Here is a 23,918-nt window from a genome sequence, read left to right on the forward strand (position 1 = left end):
AGTTTTTCAGGTGGTTTAACACTCTGGCAGCCATGTTGGAGGTCTTCGGCTCTCTAGCGTGACTACATTTCGTTGTCTCAAAACAATTCAAAGGACGTTTCATAAGTTTAAAAAATTTAGCTTAACATCAATTTAGCTTAAATGTATCATTTAAACACTACCTAATGTACAGCCCTTAGTACATTTACTCAAGTACCTATATTTAAAGAGATATTTTGCTAATTTAAATTCAGCTCTGTGTCATGGCAGTGTGTGCAGATGAACTGTGTTAAACACACTGCTCACACAAAGATGACACAGAGCTGGAAAATTGTTAAAGTGTATGTTTACGTAAAGTACAAGTCCTGGAAAAATTGTACTTGTATTTCCATTTTATCCAACTTTTTACTTCTACTGCACTAACATTTGGAAGCCTATATATTGTACTTTGTTACTTCATTAAATTTATCTGACAACATTAGGTACTTTGCTGATTCAGATTAATAATACAAAAATAGTATCATATCATCAGTACATGTATATTTCAGACCGGCAGCGACAATATCTAAATCTGTCAGACTGACAAATGTTTCTGAACATTTCTATAGATGTTTAACAACCAGGTTTTTCAGCTAGCGGAGAGCCAAATCTCAACTATATCGACCTCTATTATGGCGCCAGATTTGTGACCCAACTGAAAATCCTCTATTAGCTGCATTCCCTGCTGTGCACTGATATTCATGTACAACTGCGACAAATATATAAAACTGTAATGGCTTGTAATTACTAAATGTCGAATAGCCCGATGAGTTAAAAATCAAACTTTTGTTTGCGGGTAATTAGCGTAAACAAGGTGAAATAGACAAACTTCCCTGTTGCTACTAAATAATAACTGTTAATAGGGTGTCATTACAAGTTAAATTATTTCTGTATTTACTCAATTAACCCATTTAATTTGTGGCTTTACGCATTTCTAAACTCCCAACTGTCCTGTTGAGCGCTAAAAACATATTAACAATTATATTTATTATGCATGTTGGCTTTTCTTGGTTGAACAACACATTTAATAGTCTTTTTTTTCTACTGGAATTAAAACATTTCCTCAGTTGGTCTGCCTCTGGTGGACCAGAATGCATTTTAGATGCCGTCCACGATCTAATGTGTTTCCCCACAGGGGTCATTAATGTTTCTGATTTTGTGTGACAGCAGTGTGACACCCTGTATGATGACTAAAGTATGTCTGTTGTTTTGTATCTGTTCATTCATTTTCCAACGCAAGTTAACAAATACCATTGTGTAGCTGATGCGATAACAAGCGTATGAAGCTGAATGTTCGAGCCTGTGAGGACTCAGTGCGTGTCATGCAAACACACACACTTAGGATTAGGAGAGTGATTATTCTGAGTCACATATTTTAATAACAGAAAATCATTTGCTCAATTATGTCGAACATTTTAAAGAACATCTGGTCAGAAAACTCAAGTCATTCTACACACAAGAATCACTAGTCCAGTCCTCAGTGTGTGTGAAAGCCATTTCTGTCTCTGAGCTGTAGGTAAAGCAGCTGTCAGTGTGTCCCTGCCGTTTAACATTAAGGCTTTACTTTGAGACAAGTTGCCAAATGTCCTACAGTACTACTAAATCATGCCGTGGTGTTTTTTTTTTCTTTTATTGTATTTTATTCTCATTAAGGTGTTTTTCCAATCTGGTTGAAGTTGTCACCTGATGCAGCTACTTTATCTCCATGTAAATCTTTAAAATAAAAATAACCGAAATGACACTTGCAACTTATTCTATACCTTTTTTAAAGTGGGGAATATCTAAACTTGGAATTAAGGTAGCCTTGACCCGGGGCTGCTACTACACACTAAAACGTGATCCTGGATGGCCTTTTTATGGAAATTGGACATTTTGGTTACTCAGCAGCTCAGGAAATCTGTTACAGGATGAATGTTGGAAAAAATATATAAGATGCCCGTCAGTTTCATAGTTAAAAAAAAAAGAAGCATGTTTTGATATGACCAAGAAAGGTCTCATTTCAGTTTTAAAGGGGGAGACCTTTCGTATTCTTTTTCAAAAGTCACTACAACGATTGCCTATCATCTGGTCAGATTGTATTTTCAACTTCCTTTCTGTAATGAATTTTAAAAGCCTATGATTAAGTGTCCAGGTTCCAAGAGATGGCCATCCAGGACCATCATACTGTGTGGGATGGTATTATGGTTCTGGATCAGAGCCAGAATTAAAGGCTTTTACTCCTTAGATTCCATTACCTCCTTTTCCCACAGCTGAGCCAAGACAAATATTATTAAAACCTGAGAGCCACAGAGAGTTTGGAGGAGCAAAACTCAATAACCAGCCTAGACTTGCCCTAGTTTGCAGAAGGGATTAAGGGAAAACTTTTGAGAATAAGAGTAAGTACAGTATTAAGGCCCCAGAGAACCAAAAATGTCCTCAATTAAATATATGCACATGATGCTCTTTTTAGTTTATTGACCTTCTGAAAAGTATTGTAATGTTTTTCTTCATCTGATCCTCTAAAGTGCGTGGCCATAAGGTTGGAAAATTAAAATCAAGGAAACATGGATTAACAGTTTGCTTTGAGCAGGACCTGCCCTGATCATGATTTTGATAGTTGAATGCATCATTATTTATTACTGGAGACATACAATCTAGCTGCTGAGAATATCAAAAATATTATCAAATATTCCTCAGAATTATTAAGCCTGAGCCTTATTCCTGGTTTTTGGGTAATAATTTGGACAATGAAAGCATTTTTAAATTTGGTTATAATCACTGCTCAACTACATTAATGATTGATGCTTACATGACTTAAATGAATAAGTGACTTTTTTTTGTCATTTTTAGCCGATATACACATAAAGTACCATTTCTTTTACTTTATTTTATCAAAACGGCACGTGAATGTAAACATTTTTAACGTCAAATCAGACAATAACATTTCCATAAAAAGTTTAAGCTAAGAAAACAGAAACGTTTCAGTTTTCTAAACGTTTTCTTTAATTTCAGTCATTTTTGCCCAGAAACTTTTCCTGAAAAACATCACTGGATATGATGCTCATCACTTCCACTATCCATTTACAGAGTTTTTAAATTTTTAAGCAGAGGGATATTTTAGGACTTGTTACCCAGAAGGTATCAGACATATTTATTTCTGTGGTACTAGAAGTTACGGCAAAATGTTTATTTTTTTTATGTTATTAATGGGCCGACCTGTTTCTTTACCTCAGGCTCTGAGAATCTTGTACCTTATGTTTAATGTTCAGTTTCTGAATATACCAACTGTCTCCTATTTTCTGTGTATACCAGCCGTTTAGGCTAAATAATAAAATCATAGCATAAGATGTGCATCAGATGACTAAGGACACTTTTTTTTAGTTGGACTGTGAGCTCAGAATTGGTAAAAGAAATTAGTTTGGAAAAAATACATTTTGACTGTCACCTAATAAACTTATTGAATAGTTAAAATTACCGAAAACACAACTATATTCTAAACTAAAACCTGATGGGGGTTGGCACGCCCCCCAGTTTGGAGAAGCGGGCAGGAGTACCGAGTCAGTAATATCAATAAGTGTACGCTATATTTAATTGGTAATTAATCTAATATTTTCGCCGGATTACCTTTCTGTCAGACAGCCCTTTTACGACGGGGAACTGAAGCCGTTATCTCAGCTCTCTTCAAAGCCACCAGACTCCTTTGACAAAAATCTGTAATTTTACCTCGCAGAACACGGGAGTTGCTACTCTACCGCTGCCTCCATCAGTTAGTTTGTGTTATTGTGTGACATTGGCGATTTAAAAAGGGTTAGTTGGGATTCACCAAAGTCACACAATAACACAAACTAACCGATGCAGGCAGCGGTAGAGCGGATACTTAAAATTACTGTTTTTGCCAAATAGGGTTGGGCATCGAGAACCGATTCCTAATCGGAATCGTTTCAAAAATTACAATTCCATCGGAATCGTTTCTTTATTGGAATGGTTTGGAGGATTTGGTTTCAAATCTGATCATCACTTCCCAATTTAACATGCACAAGTTTGGGTTTCCGTAGCAGCCAGGTGCTTGTTGTGTTGCAGCCTTGGAGCACAGTAAGCGGTGCTCCACTGGGGCTTTATTATACGTTGATAAAGCCCCGTCAAACTGCAACCCACCTTTGAATCAAAATAAAACGTTCCTCTTATTTGTGAAGTAAGCATGTGACCCGTTTCAACTCCACCCTCAAAGAATCGATAAGAACCGGAATCGAAAGGAAGAATCGGAATTGGAATCAGAATCGTTAAAATCCAAACGATGCCCAACCCTATTGCCAAAGGAGTCTGGTGGCTTTGAAGACAGCAAATACGCATATAAACGGCTTTAGTTCCCTATCAAAAAGTGCTATCTGGGCAAGATAAGGTTGAGGTTGTTGAAATTTTTTTATTTGCAATGAAAATTAATAAAAACATTGTTTAAAAAAAAAAGTCTGTCTGACAGCAAGGTGAGGTAAAGCGGTGAAAATATATCTAAAACCCTTCTGACTTCTGCAGAAGGTAGAGCTTTCATTTGGGATCCCATCATTCAAAAGTACAAAACAGTTTGAGAAACCATGTTTTCAGAGCCTTTAAGATGCATTTTGTACCGAATGTGTCTTCAGTTGACTGGTGATATTGATGTTTGTGAGATACACAATCTGACCTGAGAGCTGCTCAGACCAAGTTTCCGCTGCCTTGCTCGAGGGGAACTTCAGCCGCATCCGCGATGGACGAGAAGACAAAAAAAATAAGAGCTTCGCCACCACCTGCAGAGCCAGAGGTAAACACTCCCAAATTTATTGTTAGTGTAAATTGCACATTTTTGGCAAAACGCATACGCTATATAATCATTCCTTCCACATCACTGGTTTTATACTACATACATGTATCAGTGCACAACAGCTGCTACTGCTGTTTCAGACGGTCCACAAGATGGCAGCACAACACAGCATTCCTTTAACTGACAGACTGAAATAGATTATACTTTTGTTCATATTCTTCAAAAATCTCTTTGCTCATTTTTCCTTCAGATAAAGAAATGATCATCAATGATCAAAATATCATCAAGAAAATTAAAACATACAAAAATCTGCCGGACACACAGGCCTGAAGAAAACCTTCATCCTTTAAGAAACAAAATGCACCCAAACGTGATATAAACATGAGATGATACAAAAACATACAAGTTCAGTTTGTCCGCGGTAACAAACGGCATTGTGAAAACATCATATCATTTATAATTACATAATGAGTTACTCCTTATCCAACACATGATTCAAACAGATGGTAAATTGCTTTTGTGTCATCATTCTCCCCCACAATGGATCTCTCTTCCAATGAGACAAAATTCCCTCGAGGCTTTTACCGTTAAATCCAACGACAAACTTACATTTCTTCTGCAGAAATCCCAACACTCATTAAAATATTGTTCAAACATTTCTGTCACCAGTGAGTCTGAACTCAAGAGGTTTGACTGTTTACTTTCTCTCTTTTTTTTCTCTCCATCCAGTCCATAATTCCTTTTGATATGAGGATTTGTGTCCCCATCCCTCTACGGATGAACATTTCTCCTCCCTGGAGCAACCATCACAATCTGTTAAATAACCGCAGGCAGTGGTGTAGTCTACGTGATACGCAGGTATACCCACTAAGAAAGCTCCAGGAGTTCCATATACCCACTTAAAAATGCCCAATGACCCACAACAACATACTTTCCATTATATTTTTGATATATTTTGAATTGTCATCTGTGTTTTTCATCTTCGCATAGGCTAAATAAAGGGATTTCCACCGTAAATTGGTGCATAAAGGTGTATCCGAATGCAGGAAATTAAGTCTTTGAAGTGCCCCCCCAAAGGCAGATTCTGAACCATATATATATATATATATATATATATATATGCCAATATATTTATATACAGTACAGTATACCTACTAAAATACATTAGACTACACCACTGACCGCAGGGTTTAAAACCAGCTAAATCACAATCATTATTGCAATATTTTACTAAAGTTTTGGCCATTTTCAAACTTTTCAAGGCATAAAAATGCCCCAGTTCTCCTTCCATACATTGTACAACCTGTAGTAGTAAATAAACATGGACATGCTCTTGTGAAAACCATTTCAGGGTTAATGGAAAACAGAATAATGTGTGATCCATCGGCCGGGTCTGAAATCACTCCCTCAGACACATTTAAGAAGATGTAATTATAGAATTTTTACTTTTTCATAAAAACAAATGACTGAAACCGATTAATATTGTTTTTTTGGCGATTAATTTATTGGTCGACAACTAAGCGATTAATCGATTCATCTTTACAGTTCTACTAGCGACACCAACTTTCGCTGTCCGTAGAGCAAACAATAGATAGAATTATTGTAAACGAGTGTATAACAATATATCCGCAGTTTGTTTAAATATGGAGGCTTGCCTTGGTCTCCCCATTGATAAACTTATGTATTATGCAAATCCAATCACACCTAACCCTATCGCAAAAAGGCTTCGCATGAAATCCCATTATCAGAACAATAACAATATGTTAACTTTCTCGTTTATCGGCCAATAGGATATAGTACATCCCTCGTCTATGGAGATCAGTAGTGTGCTACGGCGGTCATTTCTGCATCTATCAATGGGTTTGTTAGCAGCGAGAAGTGCAATGGACACGACTTTGTTTGTTGCATTGTGGGAGCACTTATAAATGTTACGTGGAGAATTCAGACTATTGCTGAGACGTTAAGTCAACCAACAGGAAATAATTGTATAATTTTGAACTTAAAAGAGCAATAATTTTCCAGTTCCAACTTCTAAAATTTACCATTTAAAATTCATTGTTAAGTTGAACATATTTCAACTCAGAAAAAAACAAGTGCTTTTTAAGAATTCACCTGGGCTTACTCACAACTTTCGGTTACACTTTACTTGAAGGTAGCTACATAACAGCGACATGACACTGTCATGAACGTGTCATAAACATTATAAACAAGTCATAAACGTTTATGACATGACGCTTCTTTTAGTGAGTGTCATTCGGTTTTGTCATGATCAAGTTAGGGTTAGGATTAGAGTTAGGCTTAGAGTTATGGTTAGGTGACAGTGTCATGTCACTCTTATGTAGATACCTTCAAGTAAAGTGTTACCCAACTTTCTTTTGTTTTCTGACATTTTATAGACTAAACAATTGATCAATTAATCCTAAACATTATCACTTAATTAGAGTGTAATAATATATATATATATATATATTTTATTTTTTTTTTTTTTTTTTTTTTTTTGTTGCAGCTTCAAAATGTGGACACTCAAATAAGTAGTGAATAGAGAGTGCTATCTGATGGGGCCGGTAGCAGTGAACAGGAGAAAAATGGATCACTTTGATTTATCGCAATTACAAAAAGCACCTTTGTTATTATGTGTGCTGAGAGCCGGAGTGTGTGAGAGAGAGGCACAAAAGAGAGAGAGATAGAATTAACGAAGGAAAAAAAAAAAAAGAGACAAATGTTGAGTCACAGAAATCACTGAAAACTACTGTACTGACTTGTGATGGCATAAACATGTTTAGGACTGCAGGGCCTTTTTTTTTGGAAACTCCCAACTATCTGGAGCTTCAAGTCTGAGGAAGCAAAACCAAAAAAAAAATACTAAATACACGGCCGGCGGATCCAAGTCAAGAGTCAGTGAGAAAGAGAGGGGAGAAAAGATGCAGTGGACAGAAACATGCAGAAAAGACCTTTGAAAGCAAACATCGGCGTACAGTAAAGGCCATTCAGTTTCCAAGTAGAGTGCATCACCACCGAGCGCCTCTTTCAACCCGCGCAAAACATATGAAGACTTTCCAGCATATTAAAAACCATCTGACGGGGAAAGAAAAAGTCTGACTATAGAGCTACATCAGTTCTTCATGCAAAACATCTAAAAATATTCCCATCGAGGTAGCAGCGGACACTCTTACTCTTCTTTTAAATATTGTTTTTTTTGGGGGTTTTTTTGGTAAAAGTTTAAAAGATGCACGAGAACCAAACTGCCGATACTCAGGGACCGTAATGTGTCACTGAAAAGTCTGCTCAGTTTCAGCTCAAGTAATGAGTCCCTTTTACTTTTTGACCCAAAATGGAGATGAAGTCTTCAGATGTATAAAGTGTCTGGTGAAGAAAAATAACCAAATATAAATCAGATCTTAGTAAAAAAAAAAAAAAAAAAAAAAAATAATAATAATAATAAAAAGGACAATGTTTAAAATGTTAAATAGTGTTCCAGTATATACTTTTGAGTTTCTACCGTCAGGATGGGAAACGACCACCGGTCACACCTGGACCCTTCTGTTCTACCCTCAGGTGGCACCTGGGTGTTTTTTTTATTTTTTGGATTCACACCTTCTCTGTGGGAAAGCAGAGGGCTGTCTAAAACCCTGTTGGAATCAGCAGCTGCAGCTGGTACTTGAATCCAAATTTGACAGCAGTTGGTCTGAAGGTGTTGACACAGGTGAGCACTTCGCATCCTGGGAGCTACTCAGGCAGCGTTCACAGCAGCCGTTCGCTCTGTGTCAAAAACAGAGATGGAAATTCAAGATTGGTTTCCACCGACATAATAATAATAATAATAATAATAATAATAATAATAATAATAATAATAATAATATTATAGCTTCAGCACCATTGATTCCTCTCATCAACGCCCAGGACCCAGCAGAAAGGAAAAGACGTTTAAACACGTGTTCACATTTTTGACAATAAGATGCGAAACACTGACTTTAGGCAAGAGCGGTAAAAGCACCAGTGAGGTTCCACTAATTGGTTAGGGTTGTAACAATCCAACTTCCCTCCCCCAGATACCGATCCAGATGCCTACACTCAATCAATCTGCCAATACTGAGCACTAATAAAATAACTTTACCTCGCTTGTCCCCCCCAGTTAAAAATCTGTACACAGCAACACACTTAATGTAGGCCAACACAAGACTGCTGTGGCACTAAAAACAGAGTCTGCAGCTGGCTGTGAACTATTACGTTTTATAGTGACAAAGAAACTGTAATTAATGTGGATTAGCCACGCGTGGCCCGTACTGGAGAGCAGTACGACCATCCAGCATATCGGATTTGTTTGCGGTAATTAAAGGACGTGCTGACATTCTGGGGAAATTCTTTTGCTTGTCAAACACGTAGACCCAGAAATGATACTTATATCAGTCTAAGGCTAGGGATATGCTCGGTTGTGGCAGCCTGTTCTCACCAACCATTTGTTCAAAAAGCTACGCAACATTGAGCTCTGTAATTCGTAAGCATTCCATTCCATGAGTAAAATCTAACAACTTAAAGTGCTCATATTATGCTCACGTTGATCAAATATGGAGAGAATAGTCTCTCCTGGAAGACATTCTTAGTGTCGCCCTCAGTTTGTTCCCATTAATGTGACAGAAATAGTTGCGTGGGAAATGAAAAAGGAGAGACTCTTTTCTCACCTCCACGCAGCGGACCAACAGCAGCGCGAAATGGGCGTGAATGTCGGACCGTCGGTTTTCGGAAAAATTACAGGAATGGCCGGACTGGGTCGGTCGGACAGACTCCAGAAAGAACGGGATTGATGAGAAGAACCAGAAGTGATAAGATCCCTCCAGCAACCATCCCTCGTGACAAACTTAAACGAGTGAATCCCCATCAACTTGACGTACTGAATGAACAGACGGCATGTCTTGATGGAGCAGACCGTGTGGAAACACCGCAGCTTGGTGCGTCGGAGGAAGCCACAGAGAGCTGAAGCTGCGATGGAGCTAAATACGGTCAGCTGACACAAACAGCTTTAGAGGGTTTCGGAGACCGAAGAAGTGTGAACGCCGCCTGAACAGAGAAACATCCGACTGTAAAATACTTCAAAAGTTGACATCAGCAGTATCCAGTCTGTAGGTGTGACGGGGGGTTGTGTGTGACTGTAGTGGCTTGTTAGGAAGACGAGGCGTCACCGCAGGGCTGTGCTTCTTTTTCTTTCTCTTTGTCCTTTTCCTTCTCGTCATCCAGGAAAAACAGCGGGAACATCCCCAAAATGCAGCCAATGGTCACTCCGATGGCTTTGCCCTGCAGGAGAAGAAATGATATTGTGTTAAAGTAGAAATCCTTCGCGTGTCGTCCTTCTCATGGACTCTAGAATAAAACCCATTAATTATATTCTTTGGACTTCAAAATATTCAAATAAGGTCGCTTTCACACTTACCAGAGCTTGGTGATCTGACCCAAATCCATTTACTAGCCTGCAATTTCAACCTTGCACACAATTCTCGGACTTATATACGATTAAGGGAATGGTAACTTTCAAATCCATAACCTATTAATTTATAACCACACATCGCTGGTCGTCAATGTGACATCATCATCATCTCTCTTGTCTCCATCACTCGCTGTCGGTCAGCTGCTCCTTATCGCCTTCCTCTAAAATATTAGAAACACTAAAGCAGAACCAGAAAACCCAAGAGGTTATAAATTTGGAGTTGCTCCACTTTCCGAAATGTCGTTGAGTCTCACCCAGATATTCTGTCCAATAAACAAGTGGCCTGTTTCCGACCGTGTGACGTTTGTTCACAGCGTTTGGTGCATTTGATAAAGTACAGTGTGAACGCTAACCGAACCAAATGAAAAATGAAACAATGCTGCAACAATGTGGCAATCGCCCCAAGTCTACAGAACTATAGGTGTGAAAGTGCCCTAAGAGTAGCCTGTTAGGGTCCTAGTTGGCCGCGATACACAGGAGACAAACATCTTCAGAGACATGTTTTAGAATAAAATGAATATTTCAGAAAAAGGTCGTTTTGGCTCACCAGTTGCTTCTTCCTTTTAAGCTTTTAAGTGCGTGTGCCTTTGATAGATTTGATCTTACACCTATTTCTGCACTCCTCAGGCATGCAAATGACAAGAATAAAGCTGACAGTGATTTTTTTTTTTTTTTTTTTTGGCAATCTCTTTCTCCTTCAATCTTTGCCTCTTCTTTGTGTCTGTGGATTCTCTTCTTGTAATACGTTATCAGCGGCAGACTTTCCTTCCTGCACCGCTTAAGCTTTCTTCTTTTTATACTTTGCAAATGTCCTAGTTTTGTGCCTACCTTTATTGTTGAAGGTTACTTGTGGTTATTGTAATGCCAATTGCTACTTGGAGACTAAAACACGTCACACAAATAAAATTGGGGGCAGCCGGTCTTAAACTGCAATATCGCCCGTTAAACTACAGCTGTTGCATGTAATTAAAGGCATAAATACCCCCCCAAAAAAATGTAAACAAACGTCTAAATCTTACCATGTGAGAGCTGAACTTGGTCTGCCACATGTGCACCTGTTCGGGCGTCAGATCTGGACCCTGCATGCCCAGTTTGGAAGCCAGAGCCTCCACATAACCTGCAAGACTACATACACACATCCGGGTAAATATACTTGTGCAGACGTTCACTGACAATTAGGATCCTTGCCCTAATCATTAGCCTAAAGCAGCAGGTAGAGTTGCTTTTACGCTCACAAGGATGCCAAGATAAAGCAAACGCGCGTCTCTATTAGCATGAGTTTGCTTTATGCAGCTTCCCCAACCAAACACTGATCATTTACTAGAGAAATGTCCTCAGGTTGAAGATGTAAAATGAACTGGTTCTCCCAGAGATAAAAGAATAAAGCACACAAACACACACCAAAATAAACGGTAACACTTTACTTGATGGTATTGACATAATCGTGACATGACACTGTCATGAACGTGTCACAAACGTTATAAACAAGTCATAAACGTTTATGACTTCTGTCATTCGGTTTTTGTCATGACAAGTTGACATTGTTTGGGTTGTCTTGATTATGACAACTTGACATTAATCAAAGTGACATAACCAGAAGTTGTCTTGGTCATGACAAGTTGACATTAAATTAGTTTGGGATGTCTTTTTAATGACAACTTGACATTAACCAGGATGACATTACCAGAAGATGTATTTGTCAGGACAACATGACATTAAATGTCTTTGGAGTGTCCTTATTAAGACAACTTGACAGGATGACATTATGTCAAGTTGTCATGACAAAGACATCCTCTAGTAATGTCATCCTGGTTAATGTCAAGTTGTCATGACAAAGACATCCTCTAGTAATGTCATCCTGGTTAATGTCAAGTTGTCATGACAAAGATATCTTCTGGTAATGTCATCCTGGTTTATGTTAAGTTGTCATGACAGAGACATCCCAAACTAATTTAATGTAAACTTGTCATGACCAAGACAACTTCTGGTAATGTCACTTTGAATAATGTCAAGTTGTCAAAATCAAGACAACCCAAACAATGTCACCTTGTCATGACAAAAAAACGAATTACACTTAATGACAGAAGTCATAAACATTTATGACACATTCATGACAGTGTCATGTCAGAGTTATGACAGTGTCATGTCGCGATTATGTCGATACCTTCAAGTAAAGTGTTACCAAATAAACTACAAGTATGAGTATGTGTGAAAGCCTTGGAGGGAAACAGAAGGTATAATAAGTCAAAGTAATTGCAATTATTAATTTACCATTTTCAATTTAAAAAGGAAGCAAACACCGACTGTAATAGACGTCACGCATCAACCTTAAAATAAAACAGAACCGTTAGAGAACGTTTATAATGCTACTTACCCGAGACCTGCCAAATCTGAAACCAGGTTTCCCAGCGCCGCAGCTGCATAAACACAAAGAAGGAAACACTTTGATTTCTGCCGTTCTCTGATCAAACACACAGAAATAGGTATCTTATGTAATGAAGGATTTGACGATTTCTTTTTAGCAACTTTTCAAGACTTTTTTAAGGTCTAGGTTGAAATTCAAGGACTCAAATTGGCATTTTTGTGGGGTTACCAGAGAGAGCCAAAGCACAGGTCTTGATTTATGTTTTCAAGTTAGGTGTATTCAAAAATACTTTCAAGGTTATCCATTCATTTTCAAATTTCAGAAGTTTTAGGGAATAAAAGAAACTTTCAGGGTTCTTTAAGGCCTGTGGGAATGCTCTTCCTGAGATTTTCCTTTTTTAACATTTCAGATAAAAGGAGCCTACTGAGATGGGTTCAGACATCTGATCAGAAATGAAAACGTAGTGGTGTGGATGTAGCGTGAGAGGAGACCTCGGGCAGACCCAGAACACGCTGGCGGTGTTTCATATCGCATCTGACCTAGAAAAGCCTCACGTTCCCACAGGAAGAGCTGCTCGAGAGCAGGTTATGTTCAAGACATAGACTGTATCATTTTAATGGACAGAGCGTGTCTGACGTCACCCTTTGGTTTGTGGAGCTCTGCCGTGAGTCGCGGCGCAGCCATCCTGGTTGCGGATGTGACGATATTAGATGAGAGGGAGGAGTGAGGGAAAAGCCCTTACGCTCTACGTTACGTTACACACGTTCACTGGCAATCACATCGTAGCCACGCCCTAGAACACCACGTTTTATCGCCGATTTTAAAAATCAACGAGACCATGATTCAAAAAATTATAATATATAATTATATAATATTCGCAGAAGACTTGAAACTAGCGATTGAGACCATAAACTCATTACGATAAATGTTTACTGAGGTAATAAATCAAGTGAGAAGTGGGTCACTTTCTCATAGACCTCTACAGAAACCGACCTCCTTTTGCAACCGCACGTGTCGCCCCCCCACACTTCGCCGAACCGGATGCTTTGTCCATTAATATTTAACAGTCTATGGCTCAAGATTAGAGATCAACCAGTATGAAAGCACCGCATACTGACCAATCAATACTCGATTGAGCGTTGTCCTTGTTGGCCTTAAAAGGCTACTTACCGGTTTAAATTAGGTCTTATTTTTTGCTCCCACGATCACTTACCACTGCCAGGGTTGCAATTTAAAGAATATAGCAACAAACGTTCATGGAATGCACAAGTGTAATTATGGTCAGATTGTCTTGTGCCTGACTGATGGGGCAGTGCCTTATAACTTTTTGGACAGCTTTTTTTCCTGGATTTAGCAGCAGTGACGGTATTGCTTTTTGCCTGTATTACATGTCTGTGTTCTTCATATTCTTGTAGGATTATCGTTTGTTCTTCTCATGTCAAATATGCGGGTCCGGTACACATGTCCATGTTCGCGATTGGTCATATGGAGCAAACACCGCCCCCTTTCATGTGAACTAGATTGGGAAAACCAGGGTAGATTGAACAAGTTGATAACCTTCGTGTCACATCTGGTGCGTGACTGCTGTAGTTAGGTTTAGTGAAGCCGGGTAACAAAAATAAATGTTGACCTTGCTTCATAGTATAGGCCTCTGGAGAACATGGCTGGGGAGAAAGATTTCGGGGCTACCTTGCCTAGCATCCAACAAATAGATGGATGGATGCTTGAAGTTAAAATATAACAGGACAAATTAATCGGCTGATGTTGATGCTGTAATCCAGCCTTTGTCATCCTTCCAACATGCCCCCCTTTCAGGAAAACTTAAGAAACTCACCCACACACGGAAACCAGAACGAATAAGTGAATATACTTAAACTCGGCAGTGCCAAGTGGCCCACATAAAACTCTCCTGAAATATGTAGGCAGAGATAGGAGTCCAAACAATAGATCAAAGCAGCACAATCCAAGATGAGTTGGTAGGAGTGAGAGAAGGTGTGAAACTTTTTACAGATCAAAGAGCACCTTTGGAAAACCACCAAGACACTAGTCAGCTTCTTTCTTCATCTGCCTTCATGGTCTAACTGTCAGCAGAATTAGCTTCTAAGCAAATTCCTGTTAATGTACTACATCAAAAACACTTGGCAGCTATGAATAATTCACGCTGTGGCTCCGATTTGCACAGGGGATTGCTGACAGTGTGGTAGAAAATACATTTGTGCACAGCCATTAAAACTGTAAAGGTGCTAAGTACTATATGTGTTTGTTTTGCCTTCAGTGGATCTCTGGAGGCCTTAAGAGTAAAGATGCTCAAAGCTGAATGCAGACAGACTAAAGCTGCAGTTACACACCGACCAGACGGCCGGCCCTCGACAGAAAAGGCAGTTGGACTGATCAGTCTCCCCGAGTTGGTCAAAAAAATGCATCGGAACACACCAAAGCGACGAGACGTAATACGTCTCCATAACAGCAGGCGGCGCTAATCTGTATTGTGGGCCAAAAATGAAAACCGGCAGCTGATTGGACGAACGCGTCACGTGGGGTCTGGTTTCTCCGGAAATTCAAAGACAGACCGTTGTGGCGGCTCATTCAGAATACGATCTCATATTGTACTAAACTAGCTCACCGAAACGTGTTTCTGAAAACATTTTAAGCGAGAAATAGGCCGTGCAGTTGCCGAATCCGTCTTCATTTCAGATCAACAAAGGTCAGTTTGAAAGATTTTCGTTAGATTTTGAGAGGCGTTAGTCACGCTCATACCGCTCCCAGTTTCCAGGTTAGCACTCTACCAATCAGATGGGTCATTTGAGTCCGACTGCTGGCAGTGCCCGCCCCCGCCGATTATACATGTCAAATCAGCCAAAATGAACACCGACAGCCCCGACGACGGACGACGGCACGGAACACACCGAACAGAATCAAGTCACTGACCTCGCCAGACTGTCAGACGGCCGATTATCGATTAAGCTGCGTTCAGACCACAGAAAACAAATCCGTCCGTTTGATGCAGGGTTGTGCACTAGTGGAAGTTCCACTGTAAAAGCCCTGTTGTGTTCTTTAACTTCCCAATGTGGCACAGGTAGACTTTATATTTCACAGTTACCGTTTTCCCGTCAGATCGTTTATAGATCTTGACGTTTCCGACCGCACTTGAAGGGATCTTTGTTTCATGGAGAAAGAGAGAAAGCAAAGAGACGGAGGGAGTGAGGAAACGGTCAGCTGTTACTCAAAGTCCCGGGCAGTTCAGCGCTTGCGTTTGGTGTTTTACAACGCTCTCGTAGCAGAGATAGAGGTAGTGACGTTTCCGGTTTCCTGGACGGGACTCTCACAACGCCTCAAAACACACTTGACGAGTCGCCAGTTACACAATTGGCCACCGTAGTGTGACGTGGGGTTGCGTTTCTCCAAAAGTTAAGTCGGTCTCAATTTTTCGCCGCAGGCCGCTTTGTTTTTTTCCGTCTCCACCCCTCTGCGGCACCCCCCACCGCAGCCTAAACGCGCCACCCTCATTCAAAGTTAATGGAAAGACTGTTTTGGCCGCATCGTCTGACGGCCGACTCAGGCTGTGAGAATGCAGACTAAACCGCCAGATGGACGGCTTCAGTCCGAGTTTCCTTCAAAGAAAAACTCCTCGCTGAAAAGCGCCGATACAATCTTGGCTCATTTCACCAGCGCCTCTGACACCGATTGTGTGTGACAGCTGCGCGATGAAAAGTGTCAGCAACAAAAGCTGGAAAAGGTCTCTCGCTCAAATAAAAGAGAAAAAAAAAATTTGAAAAAAAAATAAAAGAGAACTAAAGATATGGACTCGGTAAACTGGCTGAGCATCGCTGTAGGACGGATGAGGATGACACAGATATAAAGCAGCGCCTGGATGGATGAAGACATGAGAGCAGCGCTATTGATCTCTAGCTTCTCTCATTTACACTTTGCAGGGGAAATTGGAGCCAAGTATCCATGGAAACGGAATGATCTAGTGTTGAGGAGAGGGAGAAGGCAAGCTCCAGTGCCTTTATGGTTTTCACAGCGTAATAAAGACCCAGAAGAGCAGCAGCTATGACGATAGAAACTGCAACATTATTCTGATGGGCTGCGAGTGTGAAGAAGATATTTCAGTGTAACTTTATACAACCGGTGGCATCACCTGAGCTATCCGAGTAATAATAAAGTCTTCCAGGTGATGGCTGATGGAAGAGGAGGCATTGATTACAGATGATATTGTGTGACTTCCAGCCTGAAAGAAAAGCAATAACATCACGAGAGCTTTATGTGGCCATAAGTTAGGCACACTGGCCTGGTGACAGGATCCTTTATAAAGGACACCGTCATCGCCTAGTTTTGGAGAGAAGGAACGTCATCGTTCTCAGCCACTCCCTCTGTTCGCCGATTGAACCGGTAAAGATTTGACCGGAAAAAACCCAAGAATATACCGCAAACCCACACGGTGTGCTGAAAGAAAATGAAAATTGAGCGGAAGTATGTAGGAGGGCAGAGCCGGGCTACAAACTATGTGGATTGTGACCAATAAATTCCCTTTTTTTCTTTTCTTTTAATTATTACTTCCTGTGAATATACACATCATTCTTTTCTCTGAAAAATGAGATTTCTGTTCATGAATTAAGTTTATTTTAAAGGAAAGGGATTCCAACACCGGGAGTCCCTGACCGGGACGTGCAACGGTCCGTAGCTAAAGAGACAGTGTAGTTTACCGGCAGCCTGCAGCTGCACTTTTCCAGACACCATGGCCACTGCCAGATTTGGAGAATACACAACATAACTGGAAAATCCTCCTGCTTCCCTCAAGCTACATTTTGCTCCCCCCCCCGAATATCCAGAAGTTAAAGCCCGAGCAAGAACAATCTTTGCTGAGTTGTGTTGGTGGCCATGATGTCGTGGCCCTCCTCCCCCACGGGGTTCAGGAAAAGTTTGATTTTCCAGATCGCTCTGTTAGTGGTGAAGGAGTTGGCTAAGGCTAACGCTAGCGATGCCAATGCTAAATATAAGCCTTGACGGGTATCCCCTCTTGTTGCACATGCGCATGACATACGGCACAACCAAAGGTTAGCGATTGGTTCTGGCAGATCCAGAGTGGCTCTGGGCAGATCCAATAGTTTTAAACTTCAATAGAGGACCCGCCTTCAAGGAAGTTAACACTTGTCAATGGAGAGAGGCCAGACTCTTCGTACTAATGAAATGTACCAGAGTCTGGTTGGACCCGGCTAATTATTAAGTACTCATATCGGTACTCAGTATCGGCGGCGTATCCAAATGTAAGTACTTGTACTAAAAAGTGGTATCGGTGCATTACTAGATTGAATTCATAATAATTACTGTTTTGACAGTACTTTTAGTTAACTATTTCAACTGTTTAGACAATACTTTTAGCTAACTATTTCAACTGTTTAGTCAGTACTTTTAGCTAACTATTTCAACTGTTTAGTCAGTACTTTTAGCTAACTAAGTCACATATTTAGAAAATGAGGTTTATATGAATTTTCCTGATGAATGAGGTCATACTTTAGTAAAATAATTTCTATTTAAAATATTTTTTTTTTATCACAGAAAAACAGATAAAAGAAGGAAATCATTGTATTTGAGAAGATGGAAGCAGAGAATGTTTGGAGTTTTTCTTGATTAATTTACTTAAATGGCTATCAAAACTGTTGATGCTTGATTTTTCAATTGACTGATAACCAATGGAATTAGCCAACAGGATAATGAAGTAAAACTTAGATTTCATTGTGACTCGACCACAGACTGCAGGTCCGTTTTGTTCTTCTTACCAGCCATGGTGGAGATCCCCAGAGTGACGCCGATGGAGAGTTCAATCTGTGTTCCCTGGACAGACAGGGACAGAAGAGAATGAGGTGAGACGTTCATCCGGACTCATTGAAAATGTTATCACAAGAAGAACACGTAGACGGAAGAAAATGTGATCTTTGACGGAGATTTATATCTGTTTCGGATTCTATTTCCTTTCACAAAACTTGTTTTTCTTTCAGGCGAGTAGTTCCAGTCAAACCACACCTCATCACTGTTTAAATACATTCACTTACTGCTGCGATCATGATGGCATTATCAAGGAAACCAAATCCAACAAAGGGGATGCCGTTATGGAACAAAACTGCAGACAAACAGAAAGAAAATAGTAAATTAACACACAATCTGACTGATTTAGATTTAATTCTGGCACTTTGACATCAGTGAACTACACAGCGCAGGTTTATCAGCCTGGCTGGTAAAATGAATAGATTAAATGCACCAAAATGTATTTTCTTTAACTGCATTCTTTTTAACATTCACACACGTGCTCTCTATCATAAATTCATTTCACATATGTTAGTTACATATTTCCATAGATGTGAGGGAAAATGTGTTAAGATTACTTTCAAATCAAGAAGATTATGTGTAGACAATTTTGGTAAAATTTTCATCAGTATGCAAGAGCTGAAAGTTGTCAATTGAAGTGCTGAAGCATACAGTATGTGGAAATACATCCGAACATATTAATACTCAGAGTGAACAGACTTATCCAAATATTTGTGCAAACTTTATAAGAGAGGATAAGGTGGAGTTTTGATGTACAACTTGTGCTTAAAACTTTAGTGGGCGACTTTTTTATATTAATGAACGTCTGCTGCATTTCAAGCCATCACATAAATGCTGATGGAGGAATGTCGGGTTGCTTTCTAAAATATAGAGGTTTTGTGTGTGTGTGTGTGTGTGTGTGTGTGTGTGTGTGTGTGTGAGTGTGTGTGTGTGTGAGAGAGAGAGAGAGAGAGAGAGAGAGAGAGAGAGAGAGAGAGAGAGAGAGAGAGAGAGAGAGATTTAATCATCACTCACCATATCTAATCTGGGCTGCAGTCGGCGGAGAGGGCTCCAGGGTCTCTGAGAAGAAAAACATCAAAACACGTCAGAAGTTCGCTCATTAACTGCTGAGGTTTGACTTAAAGCGTCTGCAGCAACACAGAGATACAGTTTGCTCACCCCAAAACTCATCACAGTCTCTCTTATATTCAACAATTTACACTTTCAGTCTACACTCCCCGGTAACTTCTGACAGCTCGTCTCTCACACACACACACACACACACACAAACACACACACACACACAGTGTTGTGTAATGGTAGAAAAACGACCACCATTTGAATGCGAAAGTGCCAAAATATATCATCCCATTAGGTTTCTCCCAGAATCAGACCAGATGTATGTTGTTTCAGATGGAGATCTTGACCTTTAATTATAAACTCCCCCCTGATGCCAATCAGTGCTGTTTCTAAATGCCAGGGGACAGTTTAAAGATCATCTTTTCAGATTTCATTCAAATAAGAAGTGCCTGAAACACCAAAGACATCTTATTCGTCAGACAAACGTGATTAAATATGCTGCATGAGACAAGAACACACTTTTGGCTGGATTTTAAAATTACTCCTAGGTTTCAAAACCTGTTTCAAGCATCAAAAGTTGGTCAGATTCTTAGTCTCGTAGATGAACTCTGTTCCTTAAGACTGCGTTTGAAATAGGCAAAGTTATTGTGGGAGCTGTTTTTGTGTTCAGACGATTAAACACTGATACATTTGAGAAGTTTGGCTTCTGTTGCTTAATATAACTAATAGAGTTGAAGAAAAACAGGTATGGCTCAAAGTTTAATTGTAAAAGTATTGCTTTTGCTATCAGTATGGAAACTCGGGTGTTGTTTTGGCACCGGCAGTGTTCCCCACACAGACTAATGTGTGGCGGTACGCCACACAATCAACACCTGCCGCCGCACATTGCGTTTCATTACGTTTCATTACGTAACGCTATTTATTTATTTTAACACGCAGCGTATTCGTTTAGCTGCATTTCCTTTCCCTGCTCTCCTCTGTCTCTCTGTCACTCACACGTCTCACACACACACACACACACACACACACACACACACACACACACACACACACACACACACACACACACACACACACACACACACACACACACACACACACACACACACACACACACACACACACAGCGTCTGTCTCCATGAACACTGTCTGCCGTATGGAAACGGCTGGTGAAATTCACAAATTCACGAAAGGTTGGTATCTCGTGAACACCCTGCACAATCACACATTAAAAAGTGCTATACAAATATTTTGTGTGTTAATGTTGGAGTTCGGACCAAACCTTTAGTTAACAAGCGATTGTGCCTGCTTTAGAAAGTTAACTAGTCGCAAGTTTGCGGTAAAATGCAGTTGGGTTGTCGAGGTCAAAACACTATATGTAGCAGCTGTGAATCAAATAAACGTATTATAAATAATGTTATGTCATTGTTTTACTCTTACACTGAAAAAGGCACGTTTTGAGGATGAGGATCAGCCTGAACCGGAGGTATCAGTCTGAAACAGAGCTCAACAGTCCGATCAGTGGAATTAATTAGGTTATTAATTGGTTTACAATATTTTCAGGCTTCAACCAGTGCTGCTCAAGCAGAAAGACAGGGTCACTGGGAGAGAAAAAGATAGAATCGCTAGGCACTGAAGAAAGAGTAGGAGAGGAGGACAGCAACCAATAGCGTGTCCTCCTCAGTTTATTATCCTTGAATGTACCACCCCCCCCCCACCACCACCACAAATTGCTTTCTAATCTGTGGGAAACACTGCACCGGTATCAAATTATTTCAAGCAATACCCAGCCCCTACAAGCTAGAAGGTATTGTATATAGAAGGTGTATTTGTGACTGTCTGACTTTAATTGGTAAGAGAGAAGAGGAGACGCTGGGGACTGGGGTTGGTTTTGTCGAGCACCCTGGGGAAACACCGAGCCGACTCTAGAGAAGTGAGTCACTGGAGCAGAGTGCATTCTGGGGAATGGAATGACCAATTGCAGGAATAGGTCAATTATAGTCGTCCACTTTTTGACCTCCCTGTGTGTTTTTGCAGTTATGTGCTCGTCTCGCACAACTTTCGAGTTTGCCAACTTTTCTGCCAACAGAGAGATGCCAAGAGCAGAAAAATAACGTGTCTGTGTGTGTGTGTGTGTGTGTGTGTGTGTGTGTGTGTGTGTGTGTGTGTGTGTGTGTGTCTGTGTGTCTGTGTGTGAGGACTCATCTTTCAAAACAAACAGGCAGCAGCACCGTCAACAGATTAACGCCTCTCTGACGGACCAGTCACTCTGAAAGGTCAGGGTCTATTTCAGGATACAGGAGTGGACTGTTCCTTTCAAACCAGGACAGGAATATGTCCTGCTCTTCATTGATCACAGCGCCGAGTGCAACTTGAAATGCATCTGTTACTTTTACTACTACTACTACTACTACTACCGACCATGAATTACGGTTTGTAAAGTACAACAAGGAACTCCAAATACTGGCCCGATCGTATCTGACCGTCTCTGGTCTTTTTCCAACAGAAAAACAGAAAAAGACCAGGGGTGCAACTAACAATTATTTTCATTATTGGAAAAAACCTCCTGCGTCCCGTAGGTACAATTTAAAGCAACATTAAAGCACTTTATCCGCTTCGGTCCCCCCGACAGGTTGGAAGCGAAATAGTCCATTACCACTGTTGTTATGTCTCAATCGAACTACAGATCCGCTACCCCATCTGGCGAACTTGCATAGTGCGGTTATAGCAGATAGAGGGCCGAAAAGCGAATGCAGAAGTGCCGTTCACCCTGTTACAGGTTGATGAACCGCTGAAAGGATTTTGGAAACATTATTTTAAGGTACATTATTTTGGTGCAAGTTTTCCAGATCGGGTAGCAGATCTGTAGCTCGAATGAGACATAAGAATAATGGCAATGCTAACGTTAATGGACAACATGTCTGATGCTTTCACAAGTCCACACTTTGACTAACGTTAGCTTGGAGAGCTGATGTACCTGTTGGGCCGCAGACTAAAGAAAATGACAGCACCCAAACTGGCAGTCGGTCCGACCGGTGGGGAGAGGTTGCGGTTCGTGGCGCTAGATTTGGTTTATCAAAGACGCTAGCAAAGCAACGCAGTACAGAAAATAAGCCCAGCAGAGTCGACAGATTGGTCGGACCTCCGTGTTCAACTATATATCTTTAAATGTTACAGTTACAGTCAAATATGCCCAGCACAAGGTGATGTCATCAAGTCAAATATATGTTGGTTTGCCCAAGCCTAAAACAATGAGTTATGTACAATTATTGACCAATCATTGCAGCCCTTAAGGACCATCTCTTTCTTTCAACCCGACTTCACTTACTCCCAAAGTCCCCTCCCCTCTCTTTGCTCCCAACGAGTTGCTTTCTTGCTATGAAAAACAAACACACATCCACATCAAAAGTTTAAGCATCCTTCCGGTTTACAGATCAAAGCCTCTGCCAGACCAGAGCCCGACTATCTGAGAGATTTGAGATTTAAGATTGCTATCACTTAGCAACAACATTCATCCAGTGAAGTGACGGCGGAGGAATTTTATGTATGACAACTTTTGCTTTTTTTATTCATTACTTAAACTAACAGCACGCCCCTCTGTTGGTCACTCAAGCATCAATGTTGCGGGCTTCCACAAAAACAGCAGTGGCTAGTTGCATTGCTCAATGGCACTTGTACTTTGTGTTGAGAAAAAAACGGTTTCCCAAAGTGAGTATTTCAGACTTTTATTTTGGAAATTCCTGGAGTCAGAGCTTATTTGTCATTTTGTTAAAAGGACAATTCCGGCGCAGAATGAATAAAGGGGTTAATAACATATGTGTACCGAGTCGACCGTTCCCTCATATGTTTTCATGCTAATCGAATGTGTCTCTAGCTTGAAACAAGCTAGCGCAAACCACTGATTAGCTTATAACGCTAGTCGTCGGGGCACGGGTAAAGAAAAAAAAAATCTCTATTTCTACACCTCTAACAAGGCTCAAAATAGCGTCACACTTCAACAGTAGCATAATGAGTGTCCCTACATGTAAACCGAAGCATTGAGAATTTTGTAAGTGTACAGACAGTTTATTAAAAAGATAGAATATAAAGAGTAGCGTTCACGAACGCCGTCCTTGAGCTACGTTGCTATGTTGCTAGTTCCACGGTTTTTGTCGTTTGACTGGTCATGACTGTTTTCCCAAGATGGCACCTGCCTGTATACGTGAACGCTACATTTTTATTTATTTTTTACCCTTGTTAGTGGTAAAGAAATAGCGATTTCTTTTTACTTTACCCTCTGCCCCGAATACTAGCGTTATAAGCTAATCAGCGGTTTGTGCTGGCTTGTTTCAAGCTAGAGACACGTTTGATTAGCATGAAAACAGATCCCAGAGAATGGTCGACTCGGTACACGTTAT

At 40.3% G+C, this 23,918-nt stretch overlaps 1 protein-coding gene across 2 annotated transcripts in view; it reads right to left on the bottom strand.

Annotated features, from left to right (window-relative positions):
- Positions 1-7,276: 7,276 nt before the first annotated feature.
- The window catches only part of tmem65 (transmembrane protein 65), a 42,167-nt gene continuing 25,525 nt past the window's right edge, over positions 7,277-23,918 (bottom strand). The window contains exons 2-8 of one of the 2 annotated variants that reach the window (XR_003694322.1): positions 19,477-19,521; positions 18,690-18,757; positions 18,417-18,471; positions 12,646-12,688; positions 11,291-11,396; positions 9,682-10,081; positions 7,277-8,551 (exon numbers count right to left, since the gene is read on the bottom strand). Coding sequence is in view for 1 of the 2 variants with exons in the window: in XM_028598421.1 (XP_028454222.1) it covers positions 9,950-10,081; positions 11,291-11,396; positions 12,646-12,688; positions 18,417-18,471; positions 18,690-18,757; positions 19,477-19,521 (449 nt within the window). In the remaining variant the exon portion in view is untranslated. Of the gene's footprint in view, positions 10,082-11,290; positions 11,397-12,645; positions 12,689-18,416; positions 18,472-18,689; positions 18,758-19,476; positions 19,522-23,918 lie in introns of both variants that reach the window. The other variant, XM_028598421.1, reaches the window with a different exon arrangement.

The sequence above is a fragment of the Perca flavescens genome, chromosome 14 (assembly GCF_004354835.1).
Source record: "Perca flavescens isolate YP-PL-M2 chromosome 14, PFLA_1.0, whole genome shotgun sequence".
NCBI lineage: Eukaryota > Metazoa > Chordata > Actinopteri > Perciformes > Percidae > Perca > Perca flavescens.